Source organism: Cyanistes caeruleus, chromosome 22 (assembly GCF_971803275.1).
Source record: "Cyanistes caeruleus chromosome 22, bCyaCae1.hap1.1, whole genome shotgun sequence".
In the NCBI taxonomy this organism is placed as follows: Eukaryota; Metazoa; Chordata; class Aves; order Passeriformes; family Paridae; genus Cyanistes; species Cyanistes caeruleus.
This window is the reverse complement of record NC_141722.1, coordinates 2,729,923-2,755,455: the sequence shown is the minus strand read 5'-3', so window position 1 is coordinate 2,755,455 and position 25,533 is coordinate 2,729,923. Positions and strand designations below refer to the sequence as shown.

Below are 25,533 nucleotides of genomic sequence, written 5' to 3'. Positions count from 1 at the left end.
TAAAAACATTCCACACCACTTGATTTTTTTAATCTAAAAATTTGTTCTACTGTCTCAAGTTACGTTCTGTAAATAATAAGCAACCCTGGTGAAATCCCAAAAGCTGCAGATTTGTCAAGCAGAGCGGGCAGCAGTGCCCACATCTGGGTTCCATTACCCAGGCACTCAGCAGATCTGCTGATTCCTTTTTAATAAGCACACAAAAGCAATACGAGGCAGGAATGCCCTCACGTCTGCCCAGCACAGCAGGGAATGGTGCTGCTGGATGGAGCCACAAAGGGCTGGGAAGGGAATGGTGCTGCTGGATGGAGCCACAAAGGGCTGGGAAGGGAATGGTGCTGCTGGATGGAGCCACAAAGGGCTGGGAAGGGAATGGTGCTGCTGGATGGAGCCACAAAGGGCTGGGAAGGGAATGGTGCTGCTGGATGGAGCCACAAAGGGCTGGGAGAGAGTGTTGGGAGGTTGAGAGGAACATGGCAGCCCTGCTCTGCTCCCAGCTGAGCACTGGTGCTCTCACTCCAGCTGACTCTGCACACTGGAACCAGTGCATGGCATTAACTGGTTGGCATTTGCCAAGCAGTTCACAGAATCCTTAGGATTCAGCTCATCAGTTTTATTCAGAAGTTTTCTACTCAAGCACATCACCAACCTGATGGAGGAAGTGGTCAGGTATTAGTGGGGATAATTATTGACCAACTTAAGTTGAGAAAACTCTCCAAGAGACACCACATGTGTTCCAGAATCACCTGTCCTTGTTCCTTCACTCTGTGTTTGCCCCTGTCAGGTACCCACCCCACCATCAGGTCTGTAGATGTGATTCCTGCAGAGGTGCATAAATACACAGTGGTTTTGAGAACAAGTTACTTATCTTTGATGGTCTCTTGGACCTAAAAAATTTCCCTGAAGTGTACCCTGACAAAAACATTAAAAAAATAAAATCAGAAGGCCTCAAACTTTATATATGAAAAGATGTTGGTCTGCTAAAACAAACCTTCCCTATTCTAAAATGATTTAGAAATTATTTACAAATTTACATCTTTCAGTTTCCTCCGTATCACACCCAGAATTCATCATAATACAACTTTAGGAAATGTAGCAATTTCTGAGAAAAACCCCATGACCAACACAGTAATCACTGGATTTCATTTAAAATGTGTATCTGGGGATTTCTCATCTGGGTAAGAAAATCTGCTGCACAAACAGCAGCTCTAAGTGCAAGGAGATGGAATTCTGGCACCTGGAACCAGTATTGAATGAAGCAGGCTCCTGACAGACCATGGCCACAGCCTGGGCTGCTCCTGGCTCCCTCCCAAGGGATCCTTCATCCTCAGGGCTCCCCTCAAAAGTCTCTAGGAATCATTTCCTTTAGCCATACCCAGTTCTTGCTGCCAAAACTTCAGCAACTCTCACCAGCAAAGGTCCAGTCTCACCACCTCGTTATCCCAGCCCAGTTAAGCAGTAATTTACTGGTTCTGGTACAGCTAAAATTCAGGGTTTCCACTGTAAACTTGTATTTTTTCAATTCTGCATAAAATTTAGTGACAAAAGCCTGCTCTGGGTTGTAGCTTGGCATACTGACTTGCAGCCTGGCAAAGATTTTTATCCCCTTGAAATAATTATAAAACAATCTTAATTCAAACCAAGGAAAATGGCAGGTAATGTAAGACACAATTCAAAAGCTGCTGGTATTTTCAAGAAATAATAAAATCAAACTATTACTGGCTCAGGAAAAAGTCTGCTTCCTAAATACAGGGAGTGTTTTGTCTTAGGAGACTTCAGTGCATTTCAGACATTAAAAGTGACATGATCTGATAAGTTAAGGGAGGAATAACCTTTATCTTTTACCATAAAATACACAACTAAAATACCTGGTCCACTTGCTTGAGCTCCAGACTGACTTGGACCTGCAGCTTTCTATGAAGATCACCATCCCACACACATGATTTCCATGAAATGCAGAGTGAGGATGGTGCTCGTGCCACAGACATGATGGGAGGACACTGTGCAAAGCACACTTGGGAGTGCCAGAACCAATTAAATGCTGAACAATGTATGCCTTAGAAATTGAGCTGAAAACTCAGTGCTGCAGCCACAGCTTGGGAACACACAGGTAACAAATGAAAACAAACGTGTGCCACTTGTAATGGGGTCTGTAGTGAACATCACACCTCTGCACAGCACTAAAAATCCACTCTTTCCACGATTCTTTCCTCACTGATGCACTTCACTTTGCTTCATGTGCTGAACCCATGTGATGAGCAGGAATATTCCCTGAATTTACTGAGCAGAAGGGGAGAGACAGCAGGTTTTTGATGTGCCAGTTCTCAGCGCCTGAGAACATTTAATGCCTTGGGCCTAATTTCAGGAAAACATGTGGCAATCTAGATTCCCTGCTCCCTGGTGGCTCTGTTTCAAGGGGTCAGTGCAGCTGCCTCCCACCCTGTGCTGGGTTTTGGGGTGCAGTTCCCAACAGGCAGGTCACTGATCCCAGAGATCCGGCAAAGCTCTGCCATGGGATTCATTCGCTGGTTCCAACACAGATGCTGTTAAGGTGTGTTAAAATACACACATGGTGCAGTCAGTTGAGTGCTGGATTTGGCATCAGAATGTCTCAGTTAGATGCAAGAATGTGTAAAATCACGAGCCAGACAGCTCCCTGCTGACTGCAGATCTGAGGAAGCTCATATGCGCCGTTTATTCCAGCAAATGCATGGAATATATTGTGCTTGTTAAACGTGTTCCCAAAATGCTAGTTTCAGGCAGAAACATGCAAATAAATGGTGCCTAGGGTTAAAACCTCCCACTTACAGTCAAATCCCTCCTCTTTGGAGGGATCTCCCAGCTCAGATGCTGCAGACCTTTAGCTGACCCGACATGCCTTTAGGAGAGTACAGCATGCTCAAGGAGCAACTGTTTATCATGGAAGTTGTTCCTGCCAGTTTCTTGGAGATAGAGCTTTTCTCCCCCTTCCCTCTTCTTTTGTACACCAGATCAAAACAAAACTAAGAATTATTCCCTGGGTTTGCAATTTTACATAACCTCATCAGGCTCCAAGTTGAAAAGGAACTGAGAAGAGATTAAGACACAACTTAATTTTGACATCCCTATTACAAATCCAGCATCTGGACAAGGTGTATGAGTTTGCACTGTAGACAAAGCACTGACACCAGCTGCACTCTGGGCATCAACTTCTGGCACTTGCCCCACCTCTGCCTGAAACAGCTGTGCAGCAAAACTCACACTTTCTCAAGCACTTTGGTAACATCAAGCTGAAGAAGTTGACAAAACGTAACACTGCTATCCCAGCTTCCAATTTCCACCAGACCCTTCCTGTACTGATTACAGGGATGAATGCAGCTATCACCTTAAAGAGTTTCTTGGCAAACCAATGTGTTGAAAAATGCTCCCATTCACCTTCTGACTCGATGTAAAAGATGGTTCTCAGCAGGGATTTCCTTCAAACTCCTGAAGAACAGGAGCTGAACATGCCTTGGTGAAAGCAAAGTGCCCAGGACCATAACACTGCTCAGCCTCAGGGCACTGTGTGAGGGTTTAAAATATTAAATACTGTCTGCAGCCAGGCAGGGCCTGTAGCAGATGGAGCACTGCTCTCATGTCTGTGCCCATGGAATCCCAGACTGGTTGGGGCTGGAAGGGCCCTTAAAGCTCATCCTATTCCACCCCCTGCCATGGGCAGGGACACCTTCCTCTATCCCAGGTTGCTCCAAGTCCGGTCCAAGCTGGCCTTGGACACTGCCAGGGATGGGGAGTCACATTTATAATGGTCCCATCAATGCTGCTCAAGCAATATTCAGTTGTAGCAAATGCAAATGTGGTCACTTCGAGTGTAAAATACTTCAATCTAACAGAAATGCTTCCACATTGTATTCCTGCCTTTGTGGGAAAGCAAATCTACTTGGGGGAAAAAAAACCAGGCCAGGAGCCCTGCCCAGCATCATGACAGTGCCTCTGGTTGTGCATGAAGGACTGTGTCAATCAACTCCAATAACTGGATGCTTCTTCTCTTTCTGACCCTCCTTTTATATTTCTCAGTTACTACAAGGGGGGCTGCAACAGCCACAACAAAGTGCTCTAGCACAAACCTCACCCAACAAAAAAGCTACTCAGAAGGTTTGTTTTGATTTTTAAAGTTTGCAGTTGCAAGAACAATTCAGATCGACTGGCTGTACTTACAAAACTGATAAAGAGCATTCCACATGTTAACAGCAACATTAGGTGAAAAAATTATCTATAAAAATACCAGCCACATGCTAAATGAGGTGACATCAAGGCAATAAATAGCTCCATCTGTATGAAAGAGCTTGCAGAACAACCCAGAAGACGTCTCTGAACAAAAAAGTAACTATGGATGAAGTAGTGCTGAAATAAAAGTGGGTTAGACTTTTTTTTTTTTGTTAAAAAAAAAAAAAAAAAATCAGCTTTACATATTTTTCCAAGATCACTTTATAAATCTGCTGCACATTAGAAATCAGACACACGTGTATGTTTTCCAAGCACAGAAAGAAGGTTTACATTTTAATAGCAAAGTGGCTATTTGTGAATGGCAGCAGTGTATATTACAGGCAGTGTGAGAGGGTTAAACAGGACAGGCTCGACTCTTTATAAACTTTTGCCCTCTGGATATGTACTCATTGGCTGCTGTACAAGACTCGAGCTGTATTACACGCCTTAACGATATGGTTCAACTGTCGGTCAGGCTCGGGGCTGGCGCTGGGCCAGACCGCAATCAATGGGACACAAACCTCCCCCTTTCAGATCATCACGAAGGCTCATATTATCTCCTTTTTGTCGTGCTGGTTAAATTTATGGAGCAGAACCCCGAAGCTGCATTCCTTGGCCTGGGCCGGCCCACGCGGGCCTCCCTTTGTTTGGTACTGTAAGGAGCGTGCTTTGGAGGATTGCGGGGTTGTTAGTTCAGGCACTGACTGTTTGCTCATGACTGAAATGAAAAGAGTTCAGGGGAAGGGCAAAAGGACAGCACAAGTGTAAAACCCCATCCCAGCAGGCCCTGGGCTCCCATCTACCGCTCCGGCCTGGGACTGAACACAAAACCTCACGTTAATCATCACAAAGGATTCTGACCAAATCTGTCAGAAACTCTAGAAACAGGTAAACAGCACCTGAGCAGCGCCTCCAGCTCTCCTGCTTTCAGGCAAGCCTGGAATTGCCACAGAAATTCAAACCTTCACTAAGATGTCTTAAAACACTGCTTAAAAGTGGTATTAGTTTTAAATCAATGCTGTATTTCTTTGTTTGAAATTAAGCCCATCAGTGCAAATGGCCACACAGTCTAATATTTCCACCACTTTAAACACATGGAGTAACCTCAGAGAACTGATATTTATGATGTAGCAAGAAATTTTAATAAGACACAAAATTACTGGACATACAGTATGGAGAGAATGTTTTTATTTTGTCTAAAATGGGGATTTCCTACATCTTTATACTTGGTCTGAGGATGAAGAAAATCCACCTCTGGGTATGCTCAGGCACTCTACTCAAAGCTTTATTCCTGTTGTAAGTAAAGAACACTTCTTGATCCCACTCCTGACACCATTCTCATTCCAAATCCAAAACACAACACTGTAATAGCTACTGGGAAAAAAATGAGCTCTATCCTAGCTGAAACCAGGACAAGATCACAAACTAAGGATGTAAAACACCTTTAATACGATTTCAAGGCAAGAGCACCAGCAATGAAGGCAAATGGAAAGACTATTCTAAATCTGTAAATACATAGGTGAAAAACCCCAATCTCAGTGGTTGTTCAGGAAATAGAAGGTGTGGACTCATTTTTCAGCACAAAATATCCTTGTTCTGGTACAGCTAAAACTCAGGGTTTCCATTGTAAACTTGTATTTTTTCAAGTCTGCATAAAATTTAGTGACAAAAGCCTGCTCTGGGTTGTAGCTTGGCATACAGACTTGCAGCCTGGCAATGATTTTTATCCCCTTGAAATAATTATAAAACAATCTTAATTCAAACCAAGGAAAATGGCAGGTAATGTAAGACACAATTCAAAAGCTGCTGGTATTTTCAAGAAATAATAAAATAAAACTATTACTGGCTCAGGAAAAAGTCTGCTGATGGTCATGCATGACTATAATTTTTTTTTCTTTTCCAAAGAATCTCCAATTCTATTCTAGGAGGCACCAATGCACACCAATTAAATCTGCAGCTCTCTGGAATTGTTTCCACCCAAGCCAAGTGTTACACAGAATACACCAAGACAGTGCTATCCTTTAGCAGAGATGCTGTGATCTAAAAATCACACTAATGCCAGAAAACAGGAAACATGAAGGGTTCCTTTTACATTTCGGCCTCTGTGTCCTAAAGCTTTGGATGAAATAGAAGAAAACTAGCCAGAACATGCAGGCTCTAGAAATACAAGTATTTCCAGAAGACATAAAACTTTCTCCCTGTCTAACTGCATTCCTTTGAGTTAACAGCTAAATTCTGTTTAGTGGGCACACAGAATAAGAATTCAACTTTGTGAAGCAAATATTTCATGTCAGGCAAAGTTTAAGTAGTAGAATAAATCTGTGGTAAATCCAGCAAAGGATTTATCTGCTCTTTTCAGAAGGAAGTTCATAATTGCTTCTATTTCTGATGGACTATGCCAGGCCAGTGTTACTGCCTTGGAAAACATTAGTCACCCACTACAAATGTCTGTGTGCCCCAAGAAACTTTCCCATGTGGCCTCCAGAAGTGTTGCACTGGAAAGGGAGCAAGCTGTGTAGCCAAGATGTCCATTTTCAGCCAGCTCTCCTTTCATACCTGACCACACTAACACCACACAAACCCATTTCCCTCATCAACTCACACCTTTTCCAGACCAGTTACTGCACACAGGAACATCAAGCTGAATCTGAAACTGGATTTTTGTACTTAACCCAGCCCAGGCAGCAATTTAACAGGAGCTCACATGGCTCACAGGATGCAGCACCTTTCACCAGGGATGGAAATGCACCTGCACTTACTTGGAACATCATGGCACTGGTAAATGTTTGGAGGTTGTAGAGGCCACCACAGTAGGAACTCTGCATTCATTTATCCTTTTGAAATTATTTATTGCTATTAATGAATGGACATCTAAAGAAAAAGACAATTTCATATTTTATGCTCAGTAACTCCTCAGCATTGCTCATTTCAGTGTTTTCCATTTTCACTGTCTGTCCTCCCCTTGCAGCACTCACTTCCAGTGCCTCTGTCCCATGACCAAGTCTAAAAGCATCCAGGGTATCTTTCTGCCCTCAAATGTCAAGTTAAACACTAATGTTTTAGTAGGAAATCCTTCTTTCTCACAGAATAGATGCTGGGATTTAGAATGACAGCCAGTCCCTCACAAAGGCTCCCTGTTTAATGCCAACAGACATGTCACCACTGGAGAACACAGTGCCTGCACCATTTCCTTAAGCCAGGTTTTTGTTCAGTTTAATACATTCTGTCATGGCAAAGCAAAAAGGCTTAAACACAAAAAGTTACATAAGTCTTAACTAAAGGTTTAGCCCTCCTTGTTGGAATTTAAACCATTTACAGCTTCTTCCTTAAATGCAGGGTGCATACAACCCCAGAAGGACAATGTGAGGGGGTTCAACTTAAACCCTTGGGCTTTAAGAAATGTAAGAATAAACAGGTAAGGGGGTTGTTTTGGGGTTTTCCTGTCTCAGACCCTGCTACTACAAGTCTAGCTCATAAATCCCAGAGACTAATCAAGGTAAAATATGTAAAGTGTGAGACCTGTATGATTAAATATTGCCTAATGTAAGCCCATAATTGCATATTTTTTTCCCAAACCCTCCTATTACATAAACATTCCTATAGGCAGATGTGAAAGGAACCACATCTATATAACATTAATGCAGAATTATATTGTTTCATGGTCCGAACACCATGGGTTTTACTTCCATTCCTTCCAAATAGTTAAACTGAGTTAAGTTCAGAAAAAGGGACAGTGACAACTGACTGCAGACATCTGAGTATTCTGAACAGAAATGGTATTTACGAGTAGTGATCTCTAGGAACAGCCTCCTGGAAACATTACTTAGACATGCAGTGGGTATTTGCAGTAATGAACTAAAATGTGCTGTTTGGGCACCAATCCCACTCAACCCTCTAAAAAGGAAAGGGAGATGTGTCAGTGCAGTTTGGATTCTCCAAATCATCTGGACTTTTGCTGGGCACAAACAATGGACAATGTATTGTTCTAGAAACTGTGACATTATTATACATGAGACTCTAGGGTTATTGACTCTGTAACAAAATATGATTAAGCAAACTCAATGTTTTAAAGCTTCATCTTGCTTTTACTATCCTGTGGGTTACAAAAGAAATCCAGTGAAAACTAACTACATGCATCATTTCTTCAGTCATGCATAGCAAATCCTGCTTTATTGTAGAGAATAGAGCCTGTAGTCCCAAGAAATTGTCCTTCAGCTCTTTGTTCCAGGGGGGATGGCAAAGGGAACAAACTGTGAGATGCCCAGCCTGTCAGTATTGAAGGAGGGTGCAAAAAAAAGGGAAGAGAAGCTGCCCCCCTGTATTTCATTCTCACACAGAGGTACTCAGGCTTCACTTTATTTCTGAAGTTGTGTCACTTTGAAAATTTTAGTTTTATTTCTTGAAATACTACATTTTGTTAGCCACTGTATGAGTACGGTGAGCTTCAGAAGTGCACAAATGTGGGGTGGCATTGCAGTCTATGCTCAGTTCTCCTGACTCTGGGCACTGCAGAACAGTCAAAACCAGAACCACAAAAGCCTCAGCTGCTTGAATTCCTTCCAGAGAGCTTTAAGGGGAAGTTGACTTTCCCCTTTGGAAGAGTGAACATACAAAGCAATCTTGACAGATTCCACTCCCAGGCAAACATAATCAGTACTTGACTGACAAGAAGCGCTACTGGTTTATTGATGCACAGCAATGGACTTCTGCAAAATAAAATCTGAGTAGAAAGAAGAAAAAAACTTAACACTTTCTTACAAGAGAGCTGTAGAAAAGAGAACCAACTGGCAGCCAAAAGTGGCTCATGAAGAAAGAAGCACTCCTTTAATAGAAAAAGGAACAGGGAACTACTTTCTGTTCATTCTAAAGGGCAGCTCCACTTACTTAGAAATAATTTTAGGTCTTAGATGGTGGATTATTGTATCTTTTAGTTAAGAAACTAAATTAGCTGAGGTGCATTTTCAGAAAGAAATAAAGGTTTTGAGATTAAATCAGCCACACTGAAGAGAAACAGGGCTGCATTTGGGGAACTGCTTCTCCTACAAGGAAATCCACATTTACTTATTCAACTTCGAGAACATTGCCAGGATCTCTAAATGAACTACAGAAAGCTACCAGTGATAAAATAAAACCTAACAGAAGAATACCAAGCAGGTGAGACTGGTTACAGAAAAGGAAGCATCTACTGAGGTGCTGCAAAATGTGTAGACACAAACACAGGTTTGCTTAACTACAAGGATCTAGTGATGTAAAACTACATTTAGAGGACAAATTAAGAGGCATTAAAAACCCCATTGAGGACACTGAAGTACTGAAGAACCTGAAAAAGTCAGAAATATGACAGGAAATTAAATGGGATTCAACCTACAACACTGCATTTCTGGGGAAAAATAGTCCAGAATGCAAACGTGAAATGACAAGGAGATACCTGCAAAGCAGTAAAATCAAACCAAACATAAAAACTCTTGGGGCAAAAAAGCAAGCAGAAAAATGGGCATCAGTTTGCAGTGGGATATGGCAGTAAACCCAACCAAGACAATTCTGGGTGGTTTGCAGAGCACAGCTTGTCCCAGTGCAGGGGGATCACAGGCCCTCTTCACACGGATGGGAACCTGCAGATGGGGATTCCAAAGCACCTCCACAAAAGCAGGGGAACAATCTGGACATCAGCCCATGACAGAAGAATGTAAATCATAAAATCCAGTTGGACAGTGACTGAGCACTGGGGTTGGGCTGGCAGGGAGGAAAAGCCCATGGCTACAGCTGTGCAACAGGGAGAGGAAAGGACAAATCTGCTCAATGAAAACAGATTATCATGAAGATCTGTTATCCCACTGGGGAAAAGAAGAAAGGATATGAAGGAAATCACACTGCTCAAGTAATTTATTGATTAGACTGATAAATACATTTTCTCTCTGACTTCTGGGAAAATCTTAGGAAGGGCTTACCAGGAGAATAACAACATCCCATGGACCAGAAGGGCCCATACATGACTGACATTATTGTAAAGGCTTGTAAAGTCAGATCTAGATCAAGTCCATGGTCAGAACCAAGTCTGGGGCACATACACAAGTGTAAAGGTTCAAGTAATATTTATCTGTAAAACCTGAGAACCTCATGGCAGTGTGTTGGCTGAGTTGTCTCCATACAATTAAGTACATATTTCCTATTTCTGCTTGGTGTCACTGATACTCATGCTCTCAACCACACTGCTTTTGACCTCACAATGCAAATCACAGCTAATGAAGAGATGGATGCAAAAAGGTAAAAACAATTAAATTATAATCATCTGCTCCTGACATTGCATCAAACTTTGCCACTTCCCTGCACAACTCCAAGTGATGAGCAAAGGAACAACTAGCACAGGTTGCTGCTTTCCACATGAAGTACATTTAATAGAATCAAACATTTACATAACAATCTTCTGTGACCATTAATGGCTTTCCAATCTCAAACTATTCTTTACTATTAACAGTCTAGTTCATGGACAGAATTCATCAGAATTGTGGAGGTCACAGGGTTATCTACTTCTAATTTTCACATTGCAGCTCAAAAAAGAACACAAACCCAGGCAGCAACAGTCCAAGAATAATCTTAAACTTGCACTGACCTGGCAGAAGCCTGAGAGAAAGCCATAAAGGCACTTTCCTGCACTACTTGTTAGGTTAGACACACATCTAAATATAAATGTTCTTTACTTGTGCTGCACCAGGACGTAAAACACGTTCCTAGGCGAGAGCTCTCCAAGCATATCCAGAGACATAACAGCTTTCCTGTTTTGAACTGGGCTTTAAAACTTTTGGCAGTATATGAAAAATATGGAAATAATCAGAACTGTTGTATGTGACACTGGAATACTTGGAACACATAAAACCCTCTCAATAAAGGTATCAAATCATAGGCATTAACTGTTTATAAATTAGATGTATGCTGCACTTTCACCAACTGCTTTATCCTCTCCTCTGCATTAAATTTAGAAGCAGTCAGGCACCTTTATGATTAGATAATAAGTTTATAAGATTAGACTTGAAAAAGGCCAGCCTAAAGTCAGATTAAAAAAAATATTTTCTTGCCCTTTAAACCAATCACCTTTGAAACTATCCCCTTAAGGTCTAAAGCCATCACCTGAGCTTCAGCCGTGCTGGTCTGGCTCCATGTTCCCAACACATGGCATGTGCCAGCTGCAGGAGCTCCAACACAAATCAACATGTTTGAAGACAAAAAAGACTCATGTCCATGTAGCCTGAACACTGAACATGCTGCAGACACTTCCATTCCATTCAGGAACTGTGCTAGAATTAAACTACATCTTTTAGGAAAGCAAACAAACTCAATTAAAATTCTTCATCCCACTCAAACCTGATCCAACGGTTAAAGTAAAGCAGCTGAAATTCAGAGCTTTTTTTAAAAATTCAACCATGTAATTAGAGAATTGCAAGGGGCCTATAATTTACAGTTACGTATCCTGCTATTTAAATGCAACTGCAATTAACTGGCTGAGTCAGCTTTGCAGCAGCACCAGGAATATGCACAGGGTAAGGTCAAACAGCTCTTGTCATGCTCATGAACTCAGTCTTCAGGTGTTCAAAAGTACACTGGAGATCAGCTCCTGCCATGAATTTCCAGTCACATCCATCAGGGAAGGCTGCTCTTGTGTGCTGAGCTTGGAAGAGCCTACACAGCCCAGCATGCTCCAACCAGAGCCAGCAGCTCGGGCTTGGAACGTTGTCCTGCCGCGATTCCAAACCACACATACTTGAGCAGTTACAAACGCGCTGGGGGGAGAGCGGGACACGGCAGCCCGGAGAACAGACAAACCCTTTGTCGTGTGGGGCTTTTTCAACCCCCAAATGAACAATTTGGCTCCTTTGTTATATAAGCACATGAAAGCCACACACCAAACGAAACATGAATGCAAGGTTGCTTACAGATGGAGGTGGTGTTTTGGTCCCACCTCCCCACTCGCACTCCCCTTACACTGTCTACATGTTCTCAAGTACATTTGTTTAGCTAAAAAAGGTTTTGATCAGACTTTAGTAGGCTGGAGAACTGTAGTAACTGAGTAACCTGAGAAAGGTTGGGGCTTTTTACCCATTTTTTCTTTTCTTTCCTCTTGTAAAAGGCTGTTGGGTCAGAAACTTGACAGTCTGTGAGCAGACACTGAAATCATTTCACAGTGCTCATCTGACAAAAAGACTTCAAAATTCAGTGGAAGTAAAGATGTGGTTCAGCTCATCTGTCTTAACCTCTTCTCTTAACTGACAGTGAACAAGGCAAAAAGAAGTGTTTCCCAAAGGAAACACAAGCCCAAAATCACCCTGGCTGGAGATCCTCTTGCCCTCTCCCAGCTGCTGTCCAGTTTGGAAACTGTTGACAACACCTATTGTGTACAGGTTGTATCTCACAGAAACGTGTCAAAACATGAATTTTAAGAATATGTGTTTCCTGAAACAAATTACAATAGACACACAGCTCAACCAGAAATCCAGCTAACAGCAGAGACAGGTGTGCTGCTCCACACCTTTACATAAATCAACCTGCAGAGTCACAAAATTTAGACATGCACAAGCGAAACACTGAATTTTCTCAGGGATGCACTTAGGAGTTCTCATTTAATTTTGTGCATGCTAATATTCTTACTTTCAATCCTTGACCTCTTGGTTTTACAAATCAGGGTAAGTCCCAGATATGTAAGACACACATGTACAAATGTCCACTTTCAGAACAAAGCCCAACCAGGGTCACGCTTCAGGCTTCCTGCACCTCACTCACACTTCATCAAACTTATTGTTTACTGAAACCCTGATGTAGACCCTTCAGAATTCCAAGAGTGGCATAATAAAACACAGGAAATGGAAAAGCCAAATGGGAAGACAAAACAAGAAGAAAACCTAATATTTTTTGAACATTTTTCTCCAAGCTTTGTGATAACAAAAGCTGCTTAGGGTTTTCTTTCACTTCTTCAGCACACAGGTCTTATGTACATACAAGAGGACTTCTTGGCATAGTAATACAAAGCAAAATCTTGGCCACAAAGAGCACAAAGACTCTTCTCTCAGAGCAATCCTTCCAGAACTGTGCCACAATCACAGTCAGTGCTAATGAACACTTATTTATTTTAAGCAAAACCATTGTTACTTTGCTGAGCCCACATTAAACCAGTAACTGACCACAAGAAGAAGCCAAAGCATCTGTCCTGATGTGCTGACACCTCACAGCCAGAGGAGGATGGGCACATGCACATAAGGGCACACAGCCACCCCCTTTCATAACTGAGAACTTTGCACAAAATAAAAATTAAAACAGTGGCACTATATTGATGACAGAACTCTTCAAACCTTTCAAGTGCTGTTTTTCTACAGCAAAATAAAAGCTGGAGGTAGAGCAGGGAGAACTCCTTCATTTCAACAATGTGTGAGGATTCAGTGGTGGAAGTTTAGTCTTACCACATACAGTCTTTCTAAAAATTTTGCTTCATCTAAAGGTGTAGGTTAATAATTCCTATTTTATGTTGCAGCTTTTCCAGGCAAATTTCACTCTTGTTAGAGTATCAACAAATGCCATCCATTAAACAAAAAGCAAATAGAATGAAATGGGCTGGTAACAGCTTACATTAAATTTGGTTATTGTTGCTTTGCCTGAGGAAAGATAATCAGTTCAGAAGTTGCAGCAGGCATTAATACAACGTTTTATAGTGTTATTGATTAGAAATACCAACTGGTGGCTGACCTGGGGCCGCTCAGGGTCGCGGTGTCCCTCACTGCCTGCGCGGTTTCCGACGCGAAATCCAGAGCTCCCGCCACGGGTTTGGTGACGGTGCCCACCAGCCCCTTCCCCAGGCCAGATATGAAACCACTGACCCCTCCTTCCGTTTTCACACCTTCCACTGTCGATGTTATGACACTTGTCAATCCTCCAATGATACCTGGCAAAGACAAGAGCAGCAGAGAAGTCCGAAATTATTGGTTCTAGAATTTACAGAACTTCACCCACCTGATGCTCTCTGCCTACAAGGTTTAGTGTGCATTTATTTTAACACACAAACTTTCAAACTCAATTACATTAACCAATAACTTTATACTTTGTATATGCAGTACAGATATGCATATGTACAGACTACATTATCCCATAGGAAAAGATTTAATTCATCATTAAATATGTGCATTTAAAAGTATTTCTATACTGGTTCATTTCCAGCTGTACTTACACCCAGAGTCCTCATCTATTGCACAGGTTAAGTGGTTACTTAGGATGCGACAAAATTCAATCACCACAAAAGCTGAGACAGAAAACAACAGAGTGCATTTCTCCACTGGACAAAGTAAATTATTTTAAACTGGCACTTTAAGTATCCTTAAAGTCAGTTTAAGTGACTTTAATTGTGACGCTGCTGACAGACATTTTTGTGCACATTTCCCTTCCTGAGAACCTCAATGCTCTGAGAAATCAAGCACCTACTGAGATTTCAAAAGACTTGGAACAGTTCACATTGTCTGAGAACGCACTTTGTGGATTTCACATCTCCATGATTAAAATATCAGTTTCTAGTGCCCTGGCTCAAGCACTCACCTGCCCAGCCAAGGGCTCCTCTGAGGTCTGTAACTCAAATACAGACCAGGCAGATCTAAACTGCCAAACTCAAGAAGCACAAAGTATTTAAATCTCTCCTCTTGAGTAACTATAGTTTATGATTAAATCCTGTCTGTTGAAATGTAGTAATTAGCAGTTCCTTTATTTTTTTCAAAAAACGGAATGGGAAGCATTTAAAAATGCCACAGACTTAGGACTAGAACAGTCACACTAATTACTGGATAATACAACACAGTGAAGTGCTTTCATAATGGACTTTTCAGCAAAGATTCACATATTTTGGATTTCCTGTGTTTCTATAAATTTACGTCAGACAGTTCAGCACACTGGTGTGAGAGGAACTTTCATGATTCATTTCATACCTACAGTGTCTCTGTATGACCAAAGAAGATTTTTCTCAGCACAGAAAAGACCTTTTAGTGAAAGTCAAATCAGCTTTGCATAGGCTGCAACAGTTACACTGTGAGAATAACATTTAAACAAATTGAGCCAAGATGATGCAAAACATAAATATTTGATTTAAACTTGGCTTGTATTGATTTAACCTTCTTCAACAGATAAATCATGAACTAAATCGATGTAAAGTTCAAGCCAAATTAAAACTAGTCCACTACCCTTTACACAAATAAATGTCTCTAGTTCTTAGTACACTGAAAAAAACCCACAAAGTAACCCAACTGGTGAAATGTAACTTTAAACTGATGTACTGATTCCAAGGAAACTCAGGTTTCTGGAACCAAAAGCAAACACAAGAAACCTACAACCAGCCATACTAATTTTGTTTTTTTAATGTCTGGCCCTCAAAAAAAATCTGTTTGTGTGGGTATTTCATGCCTCTACAAAGAAACTGATGTTTTGGATGAACTTCCTTTGTCATTTTTATTTGCAAAAAATGCTTTTACTTCCAGTTACATGTGAAAACCCCCGATTATTAAATGTCATTTCTGCTGACTTGAAAACCAAACAGTGCCCCCACCCCAACCTGCAAGCACTGAAATTCAAGCATAAAGCCTCTGACAGCTCCACTGCTCAGACTTCTAGCAAACACCCAGCAGTAACACCCACTGTTCTTTGCAATCTGATCATCCCTTTTAAGGGATAAATGAGTTAAAATTACAGCTAAGGGTTACCATGTGCAAGTCCATGGATTCCAGCTACAAGATGCTCTCCACTGGTTGCAGCATGATACCGGATGTATTCCCGCTCTGTCTGATGTCTGTTATCCATGGTCTTTCCCAAACCATCCGACAAAGTCCCAGCAAACTGCAAGAGAAGATGTTTCCTGTTATTGGAAGAACAAAAGCTGTTTCTCCTCAGTAGATTCAATGCAGAAAATTTCTAGATCCTACTTGTGAAATGCACGTTTAGACAGCTCATTTTGATGTATAACAGAATCTGTTCAATCCTTTTCCATGAAGAAAACTCAAAACTACACCAACATGTGCAAACTAGAATCCTGAGGTGACAAGGAGGTGCCCCAACTTCTGTGGCCAAGCCAAAACAAACCCAGTCTGTGAAAGATGTACCAAAAGCAATGTCCATGACCCAAACGCAACCCCTCAAAACCTAAAAAGAATGTTATTTAGATATAAAGCTTTTCCTCTGCAAAGATATGTGCAAAGCTTCAAGACAAACAGACCTGTCATGAAATGACATTTTTAAGAGCTAATTAAATCCTTTTCAGTAACTCAGGGTAGAAATGGCTGTGTTGTAGAAGGAGTGGGAGTCAGGCCACACTCATGGCACAGTGTGGGGAAATCCCTGACAGGATCCCCAGCTGTGTTTAAAGGACAGGTGTCTGCCAAGGAAGGCGGGAACCTCCCTTGGAATGGAAAATATGAACCACTTCCCTCTGAATTATTATAACTGAAATGACGGGGCTTTCAGGCAAAGCTAAGGGCAAGGACTAGCAGTTGTTCCCGAGTGTGTGTGTGTGCCCCAGACGAGCAGGGAGCAGCAGCACAGCCCCAGCCCCGGCCGGCTCGGGCGCGTCCCCTGGCGCAGTTCCGGGCACGGCCGGCAGGGGCGCTGCTGGCTCCGGGCCGGGCGGGCCGGGGATTCCCCCGCGCCTGCAGGGGGCGCTGTGGCGGGGCCGCCTCTCCACACGGCAATGGCGGCGGGCCTGCGACGGGAAGGGATGGGAGAGAGGCTCTGCTTCTTCACAAACCCTCGGCAGCCGAGCACGGTGCCCCTCCGCGTGGCAAAATGGGCTGCAGCAGGAGCCTCAGAGCGGCAGGCTGGAATGGCAGGGGGTGGTGGCAAACACAATGTAGCAGAAACTCCACAGCAGGCACTGTGGAGGTCGGGCAGACAGGGGATGGCGAGTTAAAGCAGACAGGGGATGGCGAGTTAAAGCAGACAGGGGATGGCGAGTTAAAGCAGACAGGGGATGGCGAGTTAAAGCGCAGAGAGAAACCCAAAGGAGCGGCAGAAAAACAGCATGGTGGGGCAGCAGCAGCCAGGCTCCTGCAAACAGCTGGGAGACGTTCCCTCAGAGGGGCTCGGTGTGCCAGGGTTTTCCTGAGGCACCTGAGCTGATGGTGAGGGCCCTTTCTAGTGAGCTCGGGTGTTGACGAGGTCCTAGCTCAATGGCCGATCTTACAAGCAAAGCCTCACTCACAGTAGGAGAAGCAGTAAAGACGGAACTCCATGGTGGCGGTGAATTCTCCCCTCAGCAGCCGCAGCCCAACCATCTCCCCTCCGATCCCAGAGCAAGAGCGAGCGAGCAGCCGAGCCCAGCACCTCAACCCCAGCCAAAATCTCATGGTATCTCTGCCCTTCCCTCAGCCATGAGGGTAGCCAACTGCACCCTTCTCCCTCCTCCTCCCCCCAGCATGTATTTAGCTTCTCTTAAATATTGTCATTATGATCTCTTAGACAATAAATGGAAGAAAATTCCCGAAGAAAAAAAAAGAAAAAAAAAAAAATCATAACCTCCAGCAAGTGTCCACAGGTACCAAACCAAAAGCTCAGGAGGAACCCTGTGAGTGTGTGTGTGGAGTATTTTTACTCCTTACACTTACCTTGAAAAGTTGGGGGGAGGACTAGAGACATGCTCATGGATAAAAGGGAACATTATGTCCAAAGAGGATTTGTTCTGAGAACTCTGACCATTGCTGTGTGCGAGTCAATGAAAAAGCACCAAATAAAAATGATCTATTGTGATCTGCTGACCTTTAGTCTGATGTAATCAGATAGAAACCAGAAGCATGGTGGAAGGAGGGAGACAAGAAAAGGAGACAGAAAACCTGAAACCTTGCTTTGTATTCAGGATATTATTACAGAAAAGGGCTCCTAGAAGGAATTTTCCTGGAATACTCTCCAAAATCTATCTGGTTTTTGATGATGTGTAGTTGGACACCTCCTGTACCACTCAACTACTATCAGCAGTCCTATCTCTTTTCAAGAAATGAACAAACTTCATCCTCTCCACCCTTGAGGAAGGAAAGATCATTTAAAGCTTTGCCGCAGCTTTGACTGGGGCTGGGAAATGCACTTAGTGCCACAGGAATGTCAAAGACACTCGGGGTGCTGAAGTCCCTGGTGTCCTGCATGACCACAGCTCTTCCAGGACAAGGATTTCAGAGTGTAAGGACCAGCCTGTGTCTCATGGACCATCTCCTCTGCATCCCAGCAGCTACAGTAAAACCCCTCTGCGGCTCAGGTGTGCACCAGAGGACAACTGAGACCTGCTGTGAAACCCTGAAACACGGAAGATTAAAAAAGAACTGGACAAACAGTTCATTTGTGGGCCCAGTGCTACGATGAAGTTCTTCTCCATTTTCTGCCATTTCTTCCAATGTTGTGTTTCTTTTTCACTAGTGACACAATGTCCGGGTTTGAAGCACTCCTTTTCAGCTTAAAGACAAACCAGTCCAGTGGCTCCAATTATCTAAACAAGTTGATTTTAACAACAGGGATGAAAATGAAATCCCATGACCTTTCTTGTGACTTGATCATATGGAGACTAAACAGAGCATAGTGATCATGGACTGAGCTGCTTCTGACCTTGTTGTGAACTTAATGTAGATGTTATTTTTAAAAAAAATTAGCCTAGAAATACAAACTGACCTGAAGCTATCTACGAATCGCATTTAAGTTTGGTTTTTTCCTGGAAAAATACTTTGCTTATGAGGATTAGATTAGTTGCTATAAAAACTGAAAGGTTCAACAGGTCCTCAAAATTTAAACCTCATTACAGAATCTCTCAAGACCTGAAACTTATTTTTCAAGAACACATTTTGGAAGTTACATGTGCATGATTGGACAATCAGCCAGAAGGAATAAACCAACTTATTGATGAGTATTGGTAATCTCTCTTTACAGCTTCTCCCCCACCCCTGCATCCACACTTTCCAGCTTCAACACCCCAGCTCTTCCTGCAAATACAATCCAGTCTTTTCTCAAATATTCCTTCCTCCATGACACAGTCTGACACCAAATTTTCAATAGCAATCCTGTTTGTGTGTAGACAGAATTTTAATGCAATAATGTGTTTTTCTTAGTAAGGAGGAAAAAAGAAAAAAAAATCCCATGCACATAGTTTAAAAGTCATCTGTAAACCCAAAGTTAAACAGGGACATTTTTGTTTGTGTTATTTAGAAAATAGCACTGAATTACAGCTGTAAGCAAAACAATTTAAGGATTTTGATGTACCAAAGGTTCCACGAAATGTTTCCATTTTGCCCTGATTCAGGTGACAAAATCTGAACTCAGCACACATTAGTTACAAAACATGAACTTTGTGTTGAATTACTTTTTGAAGCAACTCCTCCTACCCCCTCCCCTGGGACTGCTTGTTTCCTGGCCTCATTTAATAAAGACTGAAGCCAAACTTTTGTCACCATCTGCACCATTTGTACCCAAACCAAGGGGTTTCTTCAGTGAGCACAGTGAGTGGGTCCCTCCTGAGCCACTTCCAGCTGGGACCAGCCCCTTCCTGCTCCGCAGTGCTGTTTGCCAATTAGAGGTGAAATGTCAGCGAAGATAAATCAAGGGGAGGTTCCACAGGCATTAGCAAGTGATGGGAAAGGCTTCGGGGCAATGGGGCAACTCACCCTTTCTGTATGAGGTTTAGAATCATATTTGAATAAAGATTCAGACTGTGGTGTCAGAGTTACCATCATTCCTGATGTGAACCACACCTAGATCCATCCTTATCAGCCACTATAGGTAATACCACCTGAAATACCTGCTGGGGATCACAACTTGACACTTCTTTTTAACTTTTCTGTGTACCTCAGAAATACTATGGAATGATTTCCTAAGTCTGTTTTGCCTAATAGGATTGTATCTACCTATACAATAAGGAAATTAAAGATTTCCAACATAAAAAAACCCCAACTAACCAAACACCTGCACAACACCTCCTGCCCAGTCTGTCTAGGTTATAATCACTGTATTGAGAACAAGTTCCTCAGACACTACCTAAGGATCAGAAACCTAAGCAAGTATTAGTAATTTAAACATTTTAAGTCCAGCTTAAACTCTGAAGCGGGATTTGAACAAGCTGAAGCACAAAAGCAGACCTGCCTTTTCCCCTCCATGTGTCCTGCTTTTAGATGCCTCCTTTGTGGAGTGCAGTATCAGCTGCTGAGGCTGAGGTTTCAAGACTTGTGAAAGAGCAGAGATGGTGCCTTATTGAGCTGTTAACCCGGTCACACAGCAAATAGGCTCCAGATAAACAAAGGTGACACCAAAAGTGTGACCCACCCTTGTCTTCCTCAGCTTTTGTTAATAAGGTGTGACCTGATAACTTCAAAGCCTACTCAAGACCATGTAAATGCCAACATAACTAAACACAACAGTCTGTGGAACAAACATGAAACTAATCAAGGGACTTGTAAAAACCAGTTCCTTCTTCTCTACCCTAATTTTCATAATGAGCTCTTTGTCTACTTGCTGATGAAAAAAAAGAAATTAGTCACTTGGTCTTTTATCTCTGCATTTTTCCCATTTCAGACATCCTTTGCCTTGAAACAGAACTGCAAACCAATACATCAGTTTCAGCTAAGGGAATTAAGCTGCTTCCCGACCAAAAGGCCCCCAGTGTTTCTGGATGAAGCCAGGCTGCACAAGGCACACGTAGAAGTGAGTATTCTACTTGTCAACTTGACTTCTCCAAACAGAGGGGAACAGGAGCCTTCCAGACCACTCATTAAAAGCTCTGTCATTTCAGGTACTTAAAATATTTCAACTTATCATCAGCACGTATTGTTTAATGCTTTGCCTTTCCCATTTTGTCTGGACAGAAGGAGAACCCCTCCTAAAAACCCCAGGCAGCTGAGCATTCGTTCACCTTCATTCACAAGACACCTTCTGCCTCCTCTCACCCTTTCTCTCCCCAAAGCAGATGGTTCTTCCTGCATTTTCCTTCTACAGAGGGACACTGATATTTTCTTCCAGGTCTACACTCTAAAGACACCTGGATCCCTGGTTTCTGCCCCACACCAGCTCATGTATGATATGAAGCTACTGATTGCAAGCAGAAAACATCCCCCACTACACTTCAGCCTGCTGTAAGATAAACTCATCCTCCTGAGGAGGGTGAAATAGGACATTTTCCTCCAAATCCCAGCACATTATGCTACTGTGCACACTGTCTTTGGACGAGCATGCTAACCACTCTTCACAATCACTGAAGCTGTTATTGCAACTCTGCAAGCCCAGGGCACGCTTGGCTCAGCCTCCTCCTCCATAGACTCAAGTAAATCAATGATTCATCTTTTTTTTTTGTTTTACATTTACACAGAGGCAACAATCAATACTAACTATTCAGCAAGATCTGCAAAAGCAGATGAAATATTATCTGTACAAGAAACTGATCTATTCATGTTTTGGGTTATTTGGTCTTTTGTTTTCCTTTTTAAAGGCACAATAATTAAGGAAGTTTTACCACAAAAACCTTTTACCACTGACTACATATCCCTTGCTGATTTAAGCAATAGAAGAAAAACAAAAACACCCATATACAGTGTTTGTGAACCAAAGCCTGTGCCAAACAATGGAGGCTTATGGGGCACAAAAAGAATTCAAAGCAAATGAAAACTCGACTTTGGACTGCTTGTTCCCTCTAAGCCAGATGCATGAAGCACACAGCATGGAAATAAGGTTTAAGTAATCTTTTTAAGTCTTTTTAAGCTCTTGGCACTGCCTGGTTCTCTAAGGACATCCCAAAAGGATAAATACACAATTATGACCTGAGTCCAAACATTCCATTGTAATTCTAGCATCAGAGAATGGTACATCTACAAATATTACTGACTGAGCAAACCAGAACATTCCAAGATGGAATGTTAAGAGAGAAAGTGATGAAATTAAATATGGATCACTTAAAACTTCTGTGCAAACCTCACAATGAACTGTGTTTAAACCAGAAATCACAGAGCTTATTTGGTTCACATCTTTGCTTTGCAGAACTCATTTAAAGAGGAGTTCAATCCTTCATGGTCACTTGTGTTGTAGCAACATCATTAAAAACCACCTTTATTTCCTACACCTCTACAACCTGTCAAAGGTATTTTAGAGGAAGCCAATTTTTATGCTGATGTCTGTCACTAAATTACAACAGTTACAAATTAAGCATTTGCCTACAGAGGCAAAAAATCCTCGCAGTGTACATGTTCCAGGCTAAGGAGACATATGCTGCTAGAATTTGTGGTTAAAAAAGGTCATCCTCAAATCTCGCTGCTGTTCTTTGGAAAGTGCAAAAATCAAAAAGCTCTGCTGGATTCTTGGATATACACAAGGACTGGGTGCAGTGGGACAGATAAATCTGTTCAGGAAATTCTGCAGCCTAAGTTTCCCTGTTTTTACTGCAATGTCTTAGGATTGATATGTAATATATTTCTGCGACTTACCATAAAAATAACTTTTAGAGCAGCTTCTTTGCTCATCAGTACACACATTGTTATGGAGTGGAAGCAGCATATATTTAATTTTACTGGCCATCAGTAGGCACAGACAACAAACACAGCTTCCTACCTTCCTATCCCTGTGGTCAACGGTGTGTTATAATATAATGGGACTAAAAAGTGAAATGGTTTTATTTGAAAATTGAACAGGTGTTTCAGGTTTCAAAGGCCTACTGGTCTGAAGCTGTTCCCCAAATTACTTTTGCCATGTCTTTGGTCAGTCTCTTAAGAATTACTTGGGGCATTTTAGCAGGCAAGATTGTGAATTCAGTTACATTTATGTGCTGTAGACTTTTACATTTTCCTTTACACATCAAGACAGACCAAGTCAATTCTTCCATCCAGTCCTAAGGAGAAAGGACAGTTCAGGCTGAGCCCCCAAGGCATTTATAACCCAGCCAAGCTGTGCAGAGAGTCCTGGCACTCTCAACAGCACCGACACACTCTTCATTTACAAAATACTAAATCAGCAAAAAGCCATAATCAGCTTCTCGTTTTCAGAGCAACATAAACTTTGACCCTCTCCAAATTACCGACAACCACGAGGAGCCGACAGCTTTTCCCACTGAACAAACGTGTTCCTTGAGATTCCCTACAGCATTCCCCACCCCTATTTATGTCATATACCCAAAGTGAAGGCGCTTTAATTAGCTCACATCCCATGGTTAAGCGAGTTTCCTAATGCATCCTGACAAGGGCTGCTGGCGGCCACGGGAAGCCGTGCTGGGATTAGCCGGGTATCCTGGGGGAGCCGCGCTGCTTCCCCCGGCACCTCCTGGGAAGCCACAGCAGCAGGTGCCCGCTGGCAATAGTTTTGTGTTACAGGCCTGAATGAGTGATCCCTGCAGGAACCGCCGGCTGTTTTCACAGACACACAAGGCAGTCAAAAGTCCACAGCATGAACTTGGAATGACCCCAATTGCGGAGTCACTGGCGGGTTCATCTGGAGGACAACTGTGCTTTATTAAACAACTAATACTCTTAACAGATAATTCCCCTCCCCCCCAGCCTTAACTCTTACCCAGCCCCAAGGTCTTCATGTTTGTTTATTTTTGGGAATGGAATTATTTGCCCTCCTTCACCCCCTTCCTTAAACCCCTCAATATACTGAAAAACAGAGAAAAAGCCTGAAGAAATTCAGTACCTTAAGTTAATAGGTAACAACAAAGTATTCAGAGAGGCCACATTTAGTTTGGTTTTAACATCATCTTTACCAGCTTCCTTGATTTTGATTTCCAAAAGCATTTCCATCTGCACTAACTGCACCATTTAGGCTCTTTCCAGACAATTTCTTTTTCTGCCATGACCACCTGTGATCACAGTTGGGATCTGAAAAAAAATCTCCAGTTTAAAAACTAACAGGCTTTCCATATTCTACTGGATATTTTGAAGGAAAGCCCATTAAGGGACATTAACTGGACTTGCCATTTTGTGTGGGAGAATAGTGAACAGCTCTGAGCTGTTTGGATCTCCTGGTACAGCTTGGCCTTCTGCCCTGGATGTAGAAACACTATTTTTACTCCTCAAGGATACACAGCTAAGGAACTTCAAGTTTAAGTCTGTACTATTTAACGTTTTCTACTCAACTCTACAACTTTAAATAAGCAGTTGGGAGGTGCAGTCAGCCATTTATCAAGACTGAAATGATGAATTTCGAACTTACACACCATTTTTTCTCGTTCAGATGCTAATGGTGACATATGGGATAGATGTGCCTGTCTGCCTGACATGTAACCACTCAAAAAATGCAGGTTAAAACTAAATTCCATTTAATCTTTGATAAATGCTTATTTCTAGTGTCACAGTTTATGACTTGGCAACTCTCTGCATACCTCATTTTAAATTCTCCTTTGCTCACTGAATTCTCCAGTGAGTCAGCAAAACAGGAACAGTGCATTTTATTTTACACGAAAATCAGCTGGTAAACCCCTTCAAAATGAAGCTCTAGAGTGGGTGTAAAACTTAAAGCTCTCTAATCTCTCTTTATTTCAATTGTCAAATGGTCACCTGTACATTTCTCTATCCAGCTGTACATCTCCATGTGTGTAGTTGCTGCATTGTTACAGAACTCTCCCTGTCAGCTGAACAATTTCTCCTGGGTAAGGCTCACTCAAAACTGCCACCAATGTGTCAGTTTGCTTTTGAATGGGTACATTTAGGACATTAAGTCCACATTAAACCAGTTCTTCCTACAGAATATACCACCATTTCTGTTCAACTTACCCACACCCATTTCTCCACGTAAAAATACACTGGATTAAAGTGTGTTCACTTTGTGCAAGAAGCTTTGTAAAAGAAAGGCTGAATTTAAACCAAATTGAGAAGAAAACTTTTAACCTAGATGCTGGCCACACACATTTTATCCCATGGTACAAATGAAAACCAGGAAGAAAAAAATACTACTTCAACTTCTCAAAGATGATTCTTTATCCCAAAACCTCTTTCAAAGATACTAATTACAGATTCCAGATGTTCTGCACATTAAAACTGACACTTTCCATGGCTTTTGATTGCCACTAATTGGTCATAAAACTTGCTGTTTTTTCAAACTGGCAGGAAATGGGGAAATGGCCTCATCTGTAATGTTCCTCCAGTACTCAACATTTCTGCCTGGGAATTTCAATTGCTTTCCACCTCATCATCTGCACATTTTGATACAGATTCTCACTCCTCATGTGAACCTGCATGAGCTGCTTGTCAGTGGATGAAATGCAAGTTAAACTGCAGATGATGATCTGCAGTGCCACCTGGACAGGCTGCAGAAGCCTCTGCACTACACTGGGAAAGA

At 42.2% G+C, this 25,533-nt stretch overlaps 1 protein-coding gene across 4 annotated transcripts in view; it reads right to left on the bottom strand.

Moving 5' to 3' along the window:
• Positions 1 to 25,533, bottom strand: part of VPS13D (vacuolar protein sorting 13 homolog D) — a 95,730-nt gene that overhangs the window by 7,205 nt on the left and 62,992 nt on the right. For all 4 annotated transcript variants that reach the window (XM_086860304.1, XM_086860306.1, XM_086860305.1 and 1 more), the window contains 2 exons: positions 15,963 to 16,095; positions 13,972 to 14,167 (listed from right to left, as the gene is read on the bottom strand). In XM_086860304.1, coding sequence (XP_086716430.1) covers positions 13,972 to 14,167; positions 15,963 to 16,095 — 329 coding nt within the window. The remainder of the gene's footprint in view (positions 1 to 13,971; positions 14,168 to 15,962; positions 16,096 to 25,533) is intronic.